Source organism: Leptodactylus fuscus, chromosome 2 (assembly GCF_031893055.1).
Source record: "Leptodactylus fuscus isolate aLepFus1 chromosome 2, aLepFus1.hap2, whole genome shotgun sequence".
Classification (NCBI taxonomy): domain Eukaryota; kingdom Metazoa; phylum Chordata; class Amphibia; order Anura; family Leptodactylidae; genus Leptodactylus; species Leptodactylus fuscus.
In genome coordinates this window covers 219,005,332-219,024,428 of record NC_134266.1, presented here as the reverse complement: position 1 = coordinate 219,024,428, position 19,097 = coordinate 219,005,332, and the positions used below count along the sequence as shown (strand labels likewise).

General features: G+C 42.3%; 1 protein-coding gene across 1 annotated transcript; it reads right to left on the bottom strand.

Annotated features, from left to right (window-relative positions):
- Positions 1–12,049: 12,049 nt before the first annotated feature.
- UQCC3 (ubiquinol-cytochrome c reductase complex assembly factor 3) lies at positions 12,050–14,823 on the bottom strand. Its single transcript, XM_075262856.1, has 2 exons — positions 14,614–14,823; positions 12,050–13,349 (listed from the first exon to the last, which is right to left on the bottom strand). Exons 1-2 carry the CDS (start codon positions 14,731–14,733, stop codon positions 13,218–13,220), a joined length of 252 nt encoding a protein of 83 aa, XP_075118957.1. The 5' UTR covers positions 14,734–14,823; the 3' UTR covers positions 12,050–13,217.
- Between the last annotated feature and the right edge of the window lie 4,274 nt (positions 14,824–19,097).

Here is a 19,097-nt window from a genome sequence, read left to right as displayed (position 1 = left end):
CACTGCGCCCTCTGCCGCTGCAGTACACCACTCGTTTACTAAACAGTTTCACTTTATACTTAGCGCCCTCTAGCGAAGGATAAGAAGAGTGCATGGCAAACGCATAAATATCCGCAGCACTGGGGTGCGACAGCGCCACCTCGTGGCTGTGAAGTAGTGACGCCTCTCATCTAGGTTTATGGCAGGAAACAGGTTTTTGACATCTCTATGAAAACCAAATACTGTAAACCGATGCAGAACTATAGACATAGGTGCGCTTTTTTTTTTTTTTTTTATTAACCACTTCAGTAACGGGCCAGTTTCTGGTTCAGGACCAAAATACCAGAAAGGGTCACAGCAGACTCTATGGGGCCTTTGGAGTCCAGTACAGGTGGTGGGTGACAGAAGGATACTGTCCGTGGTGACCTCCATGCTGGAGAATAATTCCCACCCCATGTATGAGACCGTGATAGCACTGGGCAGTACTGTCAGTGACCGACTGCTTCACCATAAGTGTGAGAAGGAGCGCTATCGGAGATCCTTCCTTCCAATACATACATAATCTACATCAAGCTAAGCGGGGATCACTCCGCACAGAGAACTAAATGATCCTGAAGTCTTCTTCCTTTCTTTTCTCCTTAGCTGCTATTGATTCCTAATATCTTCCTCAGCCTTCTGTAATATATTACTGTGTATCCTGTACCTGTATTACTATACTGCTGTAACACACTGAAATTTCCCCACGGTGGGACTATTAAAGGATTGTCTTAAAATAACATGCAGTAAAAATATATAAATTTCTCCTGTATACTTACCTTGTAGCATGCCGCTCGCTGTTTGTTATTTCTTCCTTCCATGTCACATGACTTTACTATGATCTTGCGGTCACGTGAGCGGCCTATCAGTGACATCACTGTAGTTTATGCGCAGTAGTATTTTTGGCGCCTTCACGCTATTGTCTCATTGGGTAGGTTTACTATGTAAGACTCTTTCCACTGTAGAGACGTTCAGTACCTCCTGAAAAAGCCTGTTTAAGGGGAAACATGTCAAGGTGGGCTCCTCCCGAGACCCTGGGCTATTTCAGTGTGACCATGTCGCTAGGTATTTATCTTTATTTTATATGATCTATGTTATTTATCTTGGATTCTAATTCGTTGGGTACTGGCCACATTTATATTTGTATAACATCTATACTTATTGTCATCTAGTGGTTATATTTTGGGTTTAGACACTCATATATGATTGAGAATACGTGATATTTATATGTTTGATGATACGTGTTCACATTTAGAGGGCATGCACGTTATTGTGCATGCTGAGTGTTTATCCTTCTATGCCCTTTATTTGAATTGTATGTTATTTAGCATTTATTTATGTCCATGAGTCTCACCCTTATTTCATGTTTTTTTGGCATATTCCATCTGCCCTGCTGTAGTATATTGTTTTTATCATAATTTATGAGTATCTATTAGAGATGAGCGAGTAATGTTCGGATCAGCCGATCCGAACAGCACGCTCGCGTAGAAATGAATGGACATAGCCGGCACGCGGGGGATTAAGCAGCCGGTCGCTGTCAAAGCGGAAGTACCAGGTGCATCCATTCATTTCTATGGAGCGTTCTGTTCGGATCGGCTGATCCGAACAGTACTCGCTCATCTCTAGTATCTATCAATAAATTTATATATTTTTATTGGGCTGTTTTCTTTTCTGCTTTCTATGTTTAGTTTTGTTTCAACCCATTTATTGCATTTGGTGGCTTTTTTTGTTTATCTGGTTCAGGACCAGACACATTTTTATGTTGTTTTTATTTTTGTAAGTGTTTTAATTTTTTTAATATCTGGGAAAATATAAACAAAAGAGAAGGGAAAACATGTCTTTTTTTCACTTTTTAATTATTTTTGTAGGACCCAGCAGCTCTAAAAGCCTTTGATCATGGCGGATCACGTAACTGCCGGGTCAGAGGGGAGTCACATCATGGCAGCTCCCATAGTGGTGTATACAGCTTTCATTGAGCACTGTGTATACAGTGATTGGGAAGACGGAGTTGGTAATAAACCTTCCCTGCCTTCTCTATGGGAGCTCCGGCTGTAGTTATAGCCGGCTGCCCGTTTCAGCAGCTGCACAATTTTGTGCAGCTGCTGAAAACTGAAAGGATGTACAAGTATGTCCTTGTGGAACAAGGAAGCCACTATCCGGATGTAAAAACCCAATGAGCAGTTGAGAAGTGGTTAAAGCTAGGATACATGCTGACAATGCAATAACCACGTGTCTTCCAATGATCACACGATTACTGTACTGTCGATTACGATACTGTATAAGCAACTGATCACTGACAGCCATGTGCAGGTGGGGTTTTTGGTCAGATGTAGCTGCTGCAACATGTGCATGCATCTTTTTTTTTCTTAGTAGTGTAGTAGTTTACACTACTATCACATTTGTGCCATTTTTACCCGTTTCCTTCTCCATTATAAGAACACAAAAAAAATAAAAACAAAAAGACTGAACAATGACAAATCTGTTATGTTACAAACCAATGGATCCATTGAGCGGACTGTAATAGGCTTTCTTGGGTTTCTATTAAAACCAGATAGCACACAGACCCATTATAGTGAATGGAACCAGTCACACGTCCGTTCTTTGTGGCGTTTTTTACTTTTTTTCACCTCCCCTAGGTTTATGTATTTATCAAAGAAACAGTGGTAAGGGTTGGGTAAAGAAATGAGAATGGGAAGATCAAGAACACCCTAAGGCTGGTCTTACACAGCCGTAATGATTTTACGGTCCGCAAGTTGCTGATCAGCAACATAGACTCCGCAGACGCCCGTAAACTGCCGCACTCGCCCATAGAGTTCTATGGGCGAGTCCGTGCAGTGCCGCAATTCACGGCCATTACGGACATGTCCTACGGACCACGGTTGCGGCCCAGCCACACCACGGATAAAATATCTGGTGGTATAAGAGGCCGCATTGAATATAATGTGACCGCAAATGGTCCGCAATTGAAAACCCTCAATTGCGGACCATTTGCGGACTTACATTACGGCCGTGTAAGACAAGCCTAACTGTTTCATTGAAACATGACCAGCTAAGAGACAAAGGCAGAGAGATGGCAAGGGAAGTGCAGTGTGCTGTTATAAGGGGGTTGCAACCACTAATGTCTGTTCAAGAAACCAAACTATGGAACAAAACCATTCACGGATCCTGGTTTGGATATGGACAGGCAGGATTTGGACAGTAGGTTGCCAAGTGGTGAAGTGACTCATACTGCAGAGTTGAGCAAGTCCATACTTAATAAGGAAACAGGATTTTCAAGGACTAACAATGGGATAGGCTATTTGTGCCCAGCCATGTTTGCAAACTAGTGTACTGGAAAAACAGCACCGAGCGCTAATATCGTGATACTGCAAACATATGATGGAATTAGGTTAAAAACAAACAATTGGTTGCTCACCTTCATTGGTTGTGATAAACGTTCACAACCACTTTTATCGCATATAGGGATAATTCCCAAGACACATGGACCCCAGTAAGCAATTACTCAGGATCGTAGTAAGATAATTTACACATCAGGACATCCAATGTAGAGGAAAGATAAGGTAGAGAGAGCGCTGGTCCAAAGTAAAATTCTTTATTTCATTTGGTTCACACATGGCGTGTTTTGGGAGAACAAGCCCTTTTTCAAGTGTGTATCACAAACAAAATATTTTTCACTGCACAGTGCACACAGTAAAAACAAAACCTGTAAGAAAGTCGCACAAATGCACTTTTTCTTCATTTCCACCCCATTCTGAATTTTCTGCCAGCTTCCTAGTACTGTACATTGTACAGAATAATAAATGATATCATCATGAAGAACAATTTGTCCTGCTAACATTAAGCCTTTAAATGGCTCTGTGAATAGAAAAATAAAAAAGTTATGGGATTTGGAAGGTGGGGAGTCACAAATGAAAGTCGAAAGCTTCATTTATATGAGACTTTCAAAGTTGTTTTTCTCTACTTCTATAAAAGTGATGTACAAAGGTAAGTAAATTTATCACTGTACTGAGCACTGGAAAACCTTGGTGCAGTTGAATATGGAGGAGACGATTTCTTAAAAATAAATAAATAAAACCCTCAGAAAATGAGAATTTGTATAGTGTAATGTTATTGAATAAACTACTGTTATATTGCGAAGTTACATCTGAGACACATAAAGCAAGTCTAGTAAAAACTCAATCAAACTCCTATAGCCCTGACTCGGAAGCCTGACTTTTTTTTTAAACTTTTTTTTTTTTAAATAAACTTTAAATTTTTATTGAGAAGAAATTTTCTGACAATAAATAACAAAAGACAGGAATAAACAAGTACCCACTTTGTACAATCATATGGTGCAGCAACAGAGTATAACAGGTGCATAGGTCATAAAAGTGAATAATACAAGCGACAGACAGTCAGGTGTAATCTGTGCCCGGTAATGGGCAGTCAAAGCCGGTACAAACAAAAAGGAGGGGGAAGAGGATAGAAGAACAGAACATCACACAGCTTGTCAAACTTACAGAGACAGTAAACTGAGAGTACACAGCAGGATTCGTCTAGTAACAAAGTAAGAAAAGATACTTCGGGGGAGAGGGGTTAGGCCTGTTGCATGGAGGGCCTTCCATTCGGTCAATATAGTCAGTCCAAAGAGCCCAGTTAGAACGAAAGTTGGAGTACCTATGACTTCTACATGCCAGCATCCTTTCCAGAGTGTAGGCGAGATTAACGTGTTGGATGAGTTCCGCCACCATCAGGCAGGGTACACACTTCCACTGGCGTGCAATCATAGACCTGGCGGCTAAAATAATCTGACCCAGCACTGTTCCATGCCACTTGGGAAGAGATCACATCCAAAAAACAGAGCGCTAGGCCTGAGGATGGCAGGATGTAGATACTCGCCAACGAAGACATCAGCTAGAAAGTGGCAGTCCAAAGGGCAATCCCACCACACATATATATATATATATATATATATATATATATATATATATATATATAAGAGTACCCAACTTGCCACAACCCCTCCAGCACAAGTTCGGACAGGAGGGGTCTATATGTGCCAGTTGTTTAGGGGTCTTATACCAGCAAATAGATATTTTACATGCTGTCCCCCAGTGGGCAGTACCCCTCGACACTCGCCTGACAAATACAGCGGCCCCATACCATTCTTGGAGAGAAATACACATAGCAAAATCAGACTCCCAACGGATCAGGCAGAAAGGTTTAACCTGCTTTGAAGGGACAGAGAGGAGGCTATGGCTATAAAAGGCCAAGGAGCCTACTTTGGTAGGAGCTGCCGGTCACCAAAGCCAGAGAGCCATTCTAGGAACACAAAGTAGGAGGTGTTTTGGGATTGGAGCAGGTGTCCGATTTGCAAATATTTATAGTAGTCCCTCTGAGGAATCTTAAATTCCTCCTCCATCAGCATAGTAAACGATTTTAAATGACCCTCTACATAGAGCTGGTGAACCTTCTGAAGGCCAGCGACTGACCACTGGTTCAAACTCAGATGGGGTAGGAGTGAGATCAAGTAACACACTGGCAGTTTAAACAGAGGCGCCATTTGCGCCGTAGGAATGTGTATAGTTAAATAATGCCATGCCCAAACAGAGGTTTTCATGCTTAGCAGGGGCGTCTGAGTACAGGAGGGGCCAAATGACTTAGGGCGCAGAGCCTGACTTTTTTTTTTACATAAGAAACACACAGTGCATCAGAGGAGCAGAGAGGAGGTTGGTGCTCTGGAGTGGAGCATATAACTCCAAAGCTATCAGCAAGAATACACCACACACAGCCTTATTTCCATATGGAAGTTACAATTCTTTTTATTAACGCTTTTGAGTTTATAGACTATTAGAAATCAATAAATCAAGCAGACCAAGTCTGTCCTACAAAGGCTGCCAAGACTTTCATATCCAACGACCTTGAAAGAGGTTGTCTCTTCCTCAGTCACTTTATGCTGTTTATAACCTGGAGAGTGCAAATTCCATTTCCTCACGCTATACTCATCTTGACATCTAGAAGCAGCGTGCGGAAAAAGAAATGTGTGTCCTGTACACTCTAATGACGGCTGTTCTGGTGAAGTTCATTGCAGGAAATCTTTCCATGAGGGTTAATATATTTCCACTGCTGTTTTTATTCTGAATATATGTTATTCGGCATACAAGTCTATAAATTATGCAAACTAGTTTGACATTAATTTCTATCACAGAAGACTTAAGATATTCAGTATTCAAAATTCCTTAAGGAAAACTAAAAAAGATAAAAATTAAAATAAAATGCCTTAGAAGAGGATTACTAAAGTAGCTTTGTGGATGTAACGTCTTTCTTGCATAATGGCATATTGCTACCTCTAGATAGAATTTGGAAAACAAAAATATGGACAAATGTATTGGGACACTTACAGCGACTTTTATGACATCCCCTTTTAAATCCATGAGCATCAATATAGAGTGGGTTCCCCATTTTCATCTAAAACAGCTTCCACTCTTCTGGGAAGACATTTTGGTTTATAAGGTATTTATTAAATTTCAGTAATGGTAGAAAACAGTATAACAACCAGGATATAGGTGCAAAGTGGAAACAGGATGACAACCAGAAATGTCATGGATGGTGTAATAGAAGCCAATGTAATAGACATACAGTTAAATGGAACAAAAAGGAAAAAATAAAAACATAAAGTCAACCTAAATCATGGGGAAGGAAAGGAGAAAGTAGTGCTACAGTGTACATGAGCAATGAGAGTCGATGTCTAGAAAGTCATCTGGGGTGGGGGGATGTAAATGGGAACTCATTCCAGTTACTTGAGTAAAGCTTGAGTCCCAGGATGAGAGACCTGTGGACCCAAGGTGCCCAGACCTTATCAAAGATCGGGCAGGTATCGGAAATAGTGGAATTAATCTTCTCATGAAGCATAATGGTATCCACCCGCCTTATAACCTCAGTCACTGAGAGAGAGAGAGTTTTTTCCAGCTAGAGGCAATGTGGAACAGGGCGGCAAATTAAATATCATGAAGAAGCTTAAATTGAGAGTGTTTTAAAGTAGAAGGCTTAACATTGAGAAGGAATGTGGGGGCCTGGAACGGGAAAGACTGTCTGAAAAGCCATTGCATGATCCTATGGATTACACCAATAGCGTTGGTCATGGGGGCAGGACCACCACACATGGAGAGTGGTGCCTAAGGCATCAAACCTCTAAAGCAAAGGTTAAAGACAGTAGGAAAAAAATTTGGAGTCAGTGGGGGACCAAATAAATCTTGTGAAGTACTTTTAAAGAGGACTCCATTAGTGTGACCTTCCAGCTGCCTTAATTGATGTACAGCAATCAACCCATTGGGCTGGGCTCAGGGTATTGCCCAGGTCTCACTCCCAGGCCATCATAAAGTCAAACCATCAATTGGTGGGGTGTTTAATAAGCTATATACAAAAGAAAGGGAACCCTTATCATCCGCTCTAAACACGCACATTCTCCCTAAACTGGTAGGAGAGTTTTCTGGATTGAGCGGGGTGAGAAAAGGTACTCCGTTTTAGATATCTCCTGCTGTCTCCATCACTTGCTATCAATACATATATTAAATACGTATAATTTTCTGTGTAGGTTCCACTTCTGGTTTTACAAATACTGTTGTAAAATACTGACTATGCGAAAGCATCCTAAGCCTAGGTTCACACAATTGTGGTAGAAAATGGCCATGAAATATGAAATTTATGCCAGCTCTTTGCTGGACTATGTTTCTTTTTCTAGCATGTGGACTTCATAAAATGCAGCACAAAAATCAAGACGCCTGGGTATAAAAATAATGGCTTATCTGATGCTTGAGGAGCACAGAATTAGGTGATGTTACCCAGTGTGTGGGGCTCAGCCTGGCAGCAGCGATGGTGGGGACCCGCCCTGCAGAGGTCACCATGATGTGGCTAGTGGGCTCATACATCTTGATCAATATGTATACTAAGAATCTAGTGTTCATTTTTGTAGAGTTTGCTGAGAAGCATAGATTGATGTATAATATTGGGTTATGCAGTCCAGGTCTTTTTTATTCTCCATGTTTAACACTCCAGTCTTAAAGAGGTTATCCAGCATTTTCAAATTGAAGTCCTATCCATAGGATAGGAAATAAACTTTAGATGAGTTGATATATGGGAACAGATCTGCTATTTCTTGGTGGCATCATGAGCTGCAGTCATCATATTTTTAATACCAGGTGAGTTGAGTATTATAGTAGTTGTCCACTTCAAGTCCATGGGACAACCACTGCACTATGGCTGCTATAAAAAGTTCTGCAAGTAAGCACAGCAGCTCACGCTAGCACCAAACAACATCTGATCTGCAGGGGTCCTGGCAGTCAAAGCCCTACTCATACTATGGAAATGATACTATGGATAGGACATCAATTGTAAAAAGCAGGATAACCCCTTTAATGAATGTGCACATTGCTTTGGATGCTTTTCTGAAGAAAGCAGAACAAAGCAATCTTTGCAGTCTAGCCAGTGATGCTATATGCTGTAACCAAACCTCAATAGCACATTCCATTCTATAGAGAGTAATGCATTGCGCATAATGAGGAAAGAGGAAGGCCAAGAGGACATGCCAAAGGGCACTGAGAAATTATTAAAGACCCATACTTTTAGCAACAGAACATGTTCAGCTGTCATAGATTGAGTGGAGCTCAAAATCCCACATAAAGGTCATCCCCTGAAGGTCATTGGACGCTGTTGGACACATGGCTTATTGTCAAAACATCACAGTTTAAAAATTGTGTTGAGCAAATAAAGTTGTGTTCCACTACACTCACAATGAATAGCCCAGAAAATGCTTCTTATGGTAATGATTCCAGGAAAAGAACATTTTCTAGGTGGACAAATCATTTATTTTACCAGTTTACTCAATGCTTTGCGCTTTATACTGGCGGGTATTATTCTGCCCTTGTTGTTTGTCTTCTATCCTCTTTATTATATGTGTAAGTATGTCTGATTCCTCAAAGAGAGTCTGTCAGCAACTGCTTACAATGGATAGGAGTGTGGCAACTAAAGCTGGCCATATAGATTACATTTCCGGACTTGTCCCCTCGTCGTTTCTGGAGGGAGGTCAGGACTTTGACGGAAGCTATCTTCTTGCAGGGGGTCCCTCTTGCTCCCCTTGCCTATATCGCGAACCTTCCCCCTTCCCCTTGTGGAGCAGCTTACTAGAAAGAGCAGAGAACACTTGGTTAGTGGCAAGCAGGAGGGATCACCTACAAGCCAGATTAAAAGGTCACTTTCTCAGTTATGCTACTGCTAAAATCGTCCACAGAGGTAGTTTACCACCTGCCTACTACTGTCAGGAACTTGAAGGGTCAAAACTGTAAACAAATTTAATAGTTTCAGGTTTTACCATATACTGTATGTCATATCTGTATCTAGCCAGGTATGCATAGCACTGCTACTACTTATTTGATATGACAATGTTAATATTCTCACAGGGTATCACCATATTGTTGGGTGTGTGTCCATTTAGAGTTTTATCTGATCTGTTAAATTTGTGTCCTTCCAATAAAGATAGAATTGGTTTGGTAATATACAGAAGTTCATTGTGTATGCAATGAGTATTTTTTCTCTGGTCATATAAAAAAAAGGAACTAACTGAAAACAATCCTTGAGAACTGGTGCGGCTGGAAAGTTATTCATTAGGGAGAGCGGGTACCAAGACTTATACCTCGTTCACATCTGCGTTGGAATTCCGTCCGGGGGAGTACGCATGGGGACCCCCTGAACGGAATACAAAACGCAATTGCAAGCACTGTGCAGTAAAAGCACACGGATCCCCATAGACTATAATGGGGTCCTTGTGCTTACCACCAGATCTCCCTCCGCACAGAACATGCGGACAGGAAAGTAGTTCACAATCTACCTTCCTGTCCGCATGATTTGGGTGAGCAGTATGCAGCAAGCACACGGACCCCATTATAGTCTATGGGCTCCGTGTGCTTTTACTGCACAGTGCTTGCAATTCCATTTGGTATTCCATTCGGGGGGTCCCCATGCAGACTCCCCCAGATGGAATACCAACGAAGATGTGAACCAACCCTTAGCTATTGCTTTGCATTGTAAGGCTGCGTTTTACAGTACCTGCAACGTGGAGGGGATTCTGAAAAATCACATCCATCCATTACAGAAACAAATAGGCAGCAATAAAGCTGCATTTTCAAAACTGCCTGTTTTTAAAAATCTCAACATATCAATTATTATACCTGCTGAAACCCTGGCATTTTCCACAGAGGTATAATAATGTCAGAAAGTCTGCATAGAAAAATTCTGCAAAAGTTCAATGAAAAACGCTGCAGAAAAAAAAGCGGGACCTTAGCCTAAATGCTACTGACTACTACAAAAAAAAAAAAAAAGTGGAACCATGCAGTACGTTATATACAAGTGTACTGCTCCGCCTTCCTTGCTTGAATTTTTGCAGGAGCTTCTCCTTATTCAGGGAATGGAAACCCTGGTTGTGGAGCGCATCCCTCCAGGTTTGACAGTCTCTGGCGGCCCAGGGTGTTGTTCCGGGAGTCTGCAGAGTTCTCCTCCTGTTCTTGATCGGCGGCCTCGTGGTTCTAACCTTCTTCTCTTTTCTGGTCGCTGGTAGTCCCTTTTTTTCCCTTGTCGATCTCCCTCTGCCCTCCTATCCCTCTCTGTTTCCCTGGTTCTTGTTTTTCTGTTTGTTGTCTTGTCTGGTTCCCCCTGTGTTTGTCTTAATCCCCCCATCCCCCTTCCTCGAATGTTAATTTCAATGCCTTTCCATTACTGATTGCTTTATTTGACACTAGCAAAATTGTAATATGCTATGCTCTGCTGGTCGGAGGCCTGCGCGTCTCGCTTATTGTTTATTACTTCTCTATGATGATTGTCCATTACCGTGTTTAAACCCTCAATAAAACTTGATTATACATAATTATATACAAGTGTAAATTTTATTAAATATTATAATATAATACCCCTACTACCAGCATCTTAGAAGATCCTTAGAATGAGGCAAAACAATAAGCCAATATATTCTCATAAAAGTTTAAATAGTGATTTTAAAAAGCTCCCACCATAAAGCTCCTTGACCAGTGCTTAGGGAACATCATACTTTTCTCCCATTTACCGTATTTTTCGGACTATAAGATGCACTTTTTTTCCCCAAAAGTTCGGAGGAAAATGAGGGTGCGTCTTATAGTCTGAATGTGGGTTTGCAGCATGGCCGCGCTACTGTCACCGCTGGTTTTCTTCAGCGGCAGAAGTGTGACAATACTGCAGGCCCCGGCAGCTAAGACACTCCCCGGCATCCGCCGGTCTATTACAGCAGATGCCGGGGACTGTCTTAGCTGCCGGGGCCTGCAGATTGCCGCGCTACTGCCGCTGAAGAAAACCAGCGGTGACAGTAGCGCGGCCATGCTGCAAACCCACTCCTCCACCGCAGGTCCCGGCAGTCAGTTAGCCCCCCCCCCCCGGCCTCATACCTTTAGTGATGCAGGCCGGCTCCTGCACGGCGAGGCCGCAGGAGCCGACCTGTTCCGATGACAGCCGGGAGCCTAATGAAGGCTCCCAGGCCTGTCATAGATATATATTACTATCGCGGCTGGTCTATGACCCTCCGCGATAGTAATGTATAGAATCTCCCATAGACGGCAATACACTTGTATTGCCGTCTATGGGACTTGCAATCAAATGATTGCAGGTTCAAGCCCCCTAGGCGGGGGATATTAAAATAGTAAAAAAAAAAAAAAAAACTTAAAAAAAACTTAAAAAAAATATAATAAAAAATAAAATAAATAAAAGTTCACCTCCTTTCCCTAGAATACATATAAAAGTATAACATTACTGTGAAACATATATATTAGGTATCCCTGTGTCTGAAAATGCCCGGTCTACACCTGGCCCCGCAAAAAAAACGCCCTATACATCCCCGTACAGCTGCAGGGTCACCTGTCAATGTGGCCTTGCAGCTGTTCCAAAACTACAACTCCCATATATTAAATATTTTACCATTTTTTGCCTGAAAATTTTTTTTCCCTATTTTTCTCCTCTAAAACCTGGGTGCGTCTTATAGTCCGAAAAATACGGTAAGTGGGAATACTTTAAGTCCTGGTTGAAGCCCTGAGGTCTTATGTAAACGACAGAGTCCCAGCTCTGTGTGTACTAGCCTCCAGCTCTCCACTGTTCAAGCTGGTATATTCAGCAAACACACTTGTATATTTCCCACGTTTCATAGCCAAGAGTCGGTTGTAAGAGTAAGACCTTAGGCTACATGCCCACGCTGAGAATTTTGCATAGATTTTAATGTAGAAAATTTGCAGACTACAGTAGCATTTTTAATTAAAGGGGTTATCCAGCTTCCAAAAGTTATCTGTAAATACATCCACGGCAGTGCTAAATATCTGCAGCCTTTTCTTGGCTTTACTTTACACTACTTGTATCACTGTTATTTACCTGCAGTGAATCTGTGATGAGACTACAATTCCCATGATGCATCTCCCAGTGTTTTATGCTCACAGGGGAAAGTGAGCTTGAACAAAACATCACAGAACATGTGACCTAAGATGTGAGTTACTTATTACCTGTGATTTCACTGAAGGGGGTGGCATCATGGGAAATGTAGTTTGTTCACAGATTCACTGCATGTAAATAACACAACAGTGATAAAAGGATTTGCAAGTAAATAATAAAAAAAAAAAAGCCAAGAAAAGTTAAACAAGGGAACAGAGAGTATTTAGCACTGCTATGAATGTATTTGCAGATCATTTTTGGAGGTTGGATAACCCTTTCAATCTCATGTACACAACACAAACCTTTTCCACTAGGAAATATTTTGCATATTTTAAAATCGGCAAAGTGTCAATGCTTTGTGTTCACCTATATCAATGAAAGGGATGAAAATAGCAACCAAAAACACAACAAATCGAGGTGTATGGATTTTGGTCCAGAAAATGTACAAACATTTTTAAGTATGCACGTAGCCTTATAGCATTTCATAAATTTCATCATTTAGTGTCTCTGTCTCATTAACACAGGACTGAGAACATTTCCTCCTAGAGATTGATATATTGGCTTCTGTTACAGGAGTCAGGCAGAAAAATCTTAGTTTAGATACAAATACAATACAAGTCCTTAAGCTCCAATAGACAAATTGAAGCAGCAAGTCCAGAGTTGGTACATGGTCCTGCAGCCAGCGCTTCAAATGGCTGCATCTGCAGTTTTTTTTTTGCTGGAAGACTTCATCATCTTGAGCTCCACTGAGATTTGTGGGTGATGTTCACATTGGTGTTGGCTGCGTCTTTGAGGACTTTGAACACCATCTCGTTTTGACTTCTTAACTCTTCCATCATAGCCGGGTTTTCCTTTATTTCCTTCTGTAATATTGATAACATGAAGGTGAGTAAAACCTAAAATTAAGATTTATTGGCATATTCACAGTAGCTTAACTTTTACTTGTTAAGGGTACGCTGCTGTCCTTCTTCAACATTAAAAGTGTCTGTTTATTACCATATCAGAAGTTTGACTTACCTCCAGTGATATTTGATCCCTTGGCACTACAGTTGATTTTTATTCATACCCTGTCTTCCAATAGCCACAAGTTTTAATTTTTCCATTGCCACGGCATTCTGAATGGAGAAGTGAGTGGACAGCACACACACTTATCCATTCAGTTCAATGGGATTGCCAGAGACAGCCAGTCACTGTACTACAGTTATCTCCGTGTTCCTATTGTGAACACTGCCTGACCACAGTTCTGTTGAGAACAATCAGTGGGGGTCTGAATGGCTGGACCCCTACTGATCTGCAATTTATTCCCTATCCTACGAATAGGGGATAACTTGTTTAATGGGAAAACCCATTTAGGCTAAGGCATTTGGGAGAAAGTAGCTTGTCTTTCCTTGCAGATTTTTCTGTGGTTTTATTGAGCCAAAGTCAGGAGTGGACAAGCATGTGATTCATTTATATTTCCCATTTCTTTGGTAGCCACTCCTAGGTTTGGCTCAAAATCTTCAACCAAAAAAAAAAAAACAAAACGAGCTTTTCCTTGCACATTATGTCAATTAATGTCAAGTTCATCTGCGATTTTCAACTATTAGTCGTCGCGGGTTCAGCGCCCGACATCTCCAGTCAGGAGCCAACCAGGCATTTCTGTAGCTCATAGAGGGGGGTCCTAAGTACAGGACCCCCCTGTATGGCACCGATATTCTCAGGGAGTATGGTCAGCTGTAGTGGTGTGTGACCCATACTGACCTCCCTTATATTGTCTTCTATATGGACACTGAATAATACATAGCTATGGCTGATGCTTTTCCTATCTCTGCCTGCCTCTGAGCTGGCGCCTGGGACAGTAATAAGGTTACAAGCACATGAACTGTCATGTAAACGTCCAGGAACATACAGCACATGGATGGTATTGTGTATGAGATCTGTGGCCCCCCTGCAGTCCTGAGAACATCAGTTGTGTACATGGGGCCACATATGACCAGTGCACCAGGTATAACTACAGCCCAGGGACAGTAAGAGGGCTGTGTGACAGAGCCTTATATAACACCCATGGCGCACTTCTCTTCTGCTCATACTGTTAGTGTCTGGGGCAGTCTCCATGGGGATAGCTTAGGCTGCTGAGGTGATCCTTACCCTCCGCATTTCTGCTAACTGGTCCTGATTCGGTGCTATAAACGACCACAGTAAGCAGCCGAGCCCCGTGCAACCGGCCACCGCCAGGGAGCCCACTAGTATCCTGTATGCAGTAGACATGGCCGGCAAGGACAGCGGGGGGACAGTCCGCAAGAGGATTGTTGTGTAACCAGGCCGCAAGCGCACACAGCTGAAGTGATGAGAGCGGAGGGGAGGAGCCTAGTGCAGGTCACATGACCGGACAGAGAGGGGCGGGGCCTAGTGTTAGCGCGGCCTTCTTTGAGGTGTCTGGTCCAGTCTGGACTCCTAGTATGGGGAGGGTTCGGCCGTTATATGGGGGATGCTGTGTATGCGGGGACTCGGCCTGTCATGCTGAGAGTAACATGAAACCCTCCCGATTGTTTCTTTATTTGCATGTTAGGCAGAGTTCACATTTTAGGAGCCCACGGATTCTTCCGTTTTCATTGGTTTCCAGTGATGCCCATCATATAACTGATGACTGAATGTATGATGGCAGTATGAAGAAACAAATGCCCTGCATAGCTAGGGGTCACACCCGAGACCTTAGGCCTTATTCACACAATATTATATTAAACATAGTGCAACCCAAACGTCACATGAAAGTGATGTGGGGGCGCAGAAATGACTGCGAGTGTTTTTATATCACATTTGGGGAGATTTATGACTTTGCAGGTATCCGATATTAAAAAAAAGTTGAAAACCTCAGGTTTGTGGCTGTTTAACCACTTCAGTACCAGGCCAATTTCTGCAGCAGGACCAGACACATTTTCGGACTGTTTGTATGTTCCATTTTGAGGGCTATAACATTTTTAGCTTTTTTCTCCTACTTTCTTTGTCTTTTTTCAGTGACACGTAGGACTTTATTTTTATGTTGTTTTTTTTTTTTTTTTTCTTTGGGTGGGGGGTTTGCATGTTTTTCATTTTTTTTTATATCCAGAAGTGGTTAAAATGCCAGTTGATAAGCTTCACAAAGGCGATTTGGATTACCTGCTATAAAATCTTTCCCCTGGCCTCCCAGTGTTCGTCCATGATTTCCTTTTTGTACAACCCCCTCTTACCGGAGGGACTTACGTCAGCTTTGGTGCGACCATGGAGTAGGCTTGGCCTTTTCCGTGTCGCTGACTTAATAGACCCGCTGACATTGGTGCTCAGGCCCTTTGAGTATTTTGTGTCAGAACTACATTTACCCGCCACTGAATACTTGCATTACCAGCAGATTGTCCATTTTGTTTTTACCCAGTTCGGCTCTCTGGAGGGGTCCCCACCGACTGTCTTTGAAAAACTATGTCGTGCGGGCACCTCTACTGCAGGCCTTATTTATGGTATCCTTTCCTCCTCTGGACGGCAGGGCCCCATATCGCATAAATATATGGAGAGATGGTCTGGGGCCTTGGACAGGCAGATCTCCCCGAACCAATGGCAATTTATCTGGTCCCGTGCAGCTAAATCCTCCACCTGTACCCAGTACAAGCTACTTATGCACTGGTACCATACCCCAGCCTTTACTCCACTCACTTAATCCTAACATTTCTTCCCTGTGTTGGCGTTGCCGGGCAGGAGTGTGTACCCTGTATCATATTTTTTGGGACTGTCCAGGGATCCGTCCGTTCTGGCTGGAGGTCAAGTCCCTTACAGACGCTCTATTTACTCAAGGTGTCCCTTTAGACCCCCTCATCTATCTCCTCAATCTCCCCCCTGCTCATCTGGGTAAGCACACCTCTAAATTGTTTCTTTATCTCTGTACCGCAGCCAAAACTCTCATTGCTCTCCGATGGAAGAGTGCCTCTCCTCCCTCTGGCTCTGATCTTGTAGCCCAAGTTAAGGATGTCCGTAGTATGGAGAACTTGACGGCCACACTTAATCATACTGTTGAGGCATTCCAGGCTATATGGTCATCTTGGGACGCATACTCTACTTTGAATGGTCTCTGACTTCTTCCCCTTCCCCCCCACCCCCTCATTTCCACGCTCAGGTTTTTGTGATGTGTACACATTTCCAGTCTATTTGATGGTATATGCATTGCTTCACTTCATGTTTTTTATGTTTTCAACTCTTGTGTTGTATTGTATTTTACAAAAATCCTTTTAATAAAAATTACAGTTTAAAAAAAAATGCCAGTTGCAGCAATTATTGTCACAGCTGCTATTTTTGTGCCTCCCACATCACTTTCACGACAGTGGCTCAGGCCTCATTCACATCTGCGCTGGTAATCCGTTCGTGGGAGTCCACATGAGGACCTCCTTGAACGGAATACCGAACGCATTTGCAAGCAATGAGCAGTGAAAGCACACGGACTCCATAGGGAGCCTTCACACGGAGTAAACGCGCGTGTATTTTTGAAAGATACACGTGTAAAAAATATCATTGAAGTCAATGTGAGTCTTATTTTTACACGTGTATTTTGGGTTTGGGCAGAACCAACAGCACATGCTCCACCCGCCATCTTGATTCAATGCCTACACAAGCATACTGCGCCACCACAGTACGCTCGTGTAGTTCTAGGGAGTACTGAGTTAATGAGCATCAGTTGCATAACGTTATTAAAGGGAGTCTCTCATTGAGAAAACTCATTTTTAACTAAACTCATGTCCGAATGGCTTTTAAAAAGGCTATTCTACTGCTGCCATACATTTTAAAGCGACCCCGTGTAATTCGTGGTCATGTGCACAGGCACATAGAAATGAATGGGTCAATGTGCTATCTGGGAAAAACCCAGTTATCACACTGACCTAGCACATGGTAGTCTGCAAGGGGGCAAAGACAGTGATGGAGTTGGGAACAAGGCGGATGTGAGCGTACCTCAGTCAGACTTACTATAAGGGTCCATTCACACAGAGGAAAATGGTGCTTTAGTTGGCGCTGAATTTATAGCGCTGAAAAAAAAGTCTCCCATTGACTTCAATGGGTGCCGCTAGCTTTTTTTCCCACTGATGTAATTTTTCAGTAATGCTTGTTAACCTCTTAAAGAGGACCTTTCACCATATCTGGGCACATGCAGTGTTATATACTGCCGGAAAGCTGACAGTGCGCTGAGTTCAGCGCACTGTCGGCTTTCCCGATCTGTGCCCGGTGTGAAGAGCTTACGGTCCGGTACCGTAACTCTTCTATGGTCAGAAGGGCGTTTCTGACCATTAGCCAGAGACGTCCTTCTGCCTCGCGGCGCCTATCGCGCTGTGCTGTGGAGCGGGGAGGAACGCCCCCTCCCTCTCCTGATAATGCTCGTCTATGGACGAGTACTGTGAGCAGAGGGAGGGGGCGTTCCTCCCCGCTCCACAGCACAGCGCGATAGGCGCCGCGAGGCAGAAGGACGTTCCTGGCTAATGGTCAGAAACGCCCTTCTGACCATAGAAGAGCTACGGTACCGGACCGTAAGCTCTTCACACCGGGCACAGATCGAGAAAGCCGACAGTGCGCTGAACTCAGCGCACTGTCAGCTTTCCGGCAGTATATAACACTGCATGTGCCCAGATATGGTGAAAGGTCCTCTTTAAAGGCAGTTTGTCAGTTCAAAAATACCCCCCATACCGATAATAGTGCCATGTAGGACCTTTAATAGGAGCAGAAATATGGCCACAAACATTGAAGCAATGCAGACATAATCATCTTTTTATGGAAATGTAAATCAGTATGAGATTGCTTTGAGATTGATTTGTAAATAAAAAAAGATGATTATCTCTGCATTGGTTTGTGGCAACAAAAATATATTTCTGCTCCTGTTAAAGGCCCTAACATGGCAATATTATTGGTTTGGGAGGAATTAGTAGACCTGACAGACTTAAAGTTAAAATCATGTTGGGCCTTCAGGTTTTTGTTTCTTAATTTTTATTTGCTGTATTTAAAGAGACATAAATGTATTAATTCCCGATAATATTTTCTATATTAGGGCTTGTTTTTTTGTGGGACAAGTTGTAGTTTATATGTTTTTTATTGATTCTGTGTTGGGATGTATATAATTTTTTGTTTGTTTGTTTTAAAAAATATTAAACATTGCTTTATTTTCCAGATTATTGTGCAGTATGAATAATATTTAGCTTTATTATTTGGGTTGTTACTATTACATAAATACCACATAAATATTTTTCCAAATTCAATTTTTTTTATTTTATATATAAAACAAAGACACAGCAATATAAATAATTCATTTGAAAAATATATTGACGGTTAGAAAATCCAAAAACTAAACAGGTGTGTGTGCAGATAGGACGCAAAGGAGTTAAAATTCCTATAGGGGGCAACCAAATAACACAAGATTGTAGTGTCATGAATATTATGGAGGTCCAGTGGCACATAATGTATGAACTGATCAGGTTATAAAAGTAAAGAAAGTGTCCAGACAGACTGAGAAGTCTAGATAGAATGAAGACAGGAACTAAACCAACTGGGGTGTCCCCTATAGAAAGAAAGAAATATAGGTGCTGAAAGGATTAGAAGCTGGCAAAATGGCAATCCATTCCAAAGCTTCA

Excerpts from the sequence above, each read along its gene's own strand:
- UQCC3 (XM_075262856.1), bottom strand. The coding sequence starts at position 14,733 with ATGTCTACTGCATACAGGATACTAGTGGGCTCCCTGGCGGTGGCCGGT. Across the intron at positions 13,350-14,613 it reads AGTTAGCAGAAATGCGGAGG|AAGGAAATAAAGGAAAACCC; the intron begins GTAAGGATCACC and ends TCAATATTACAG.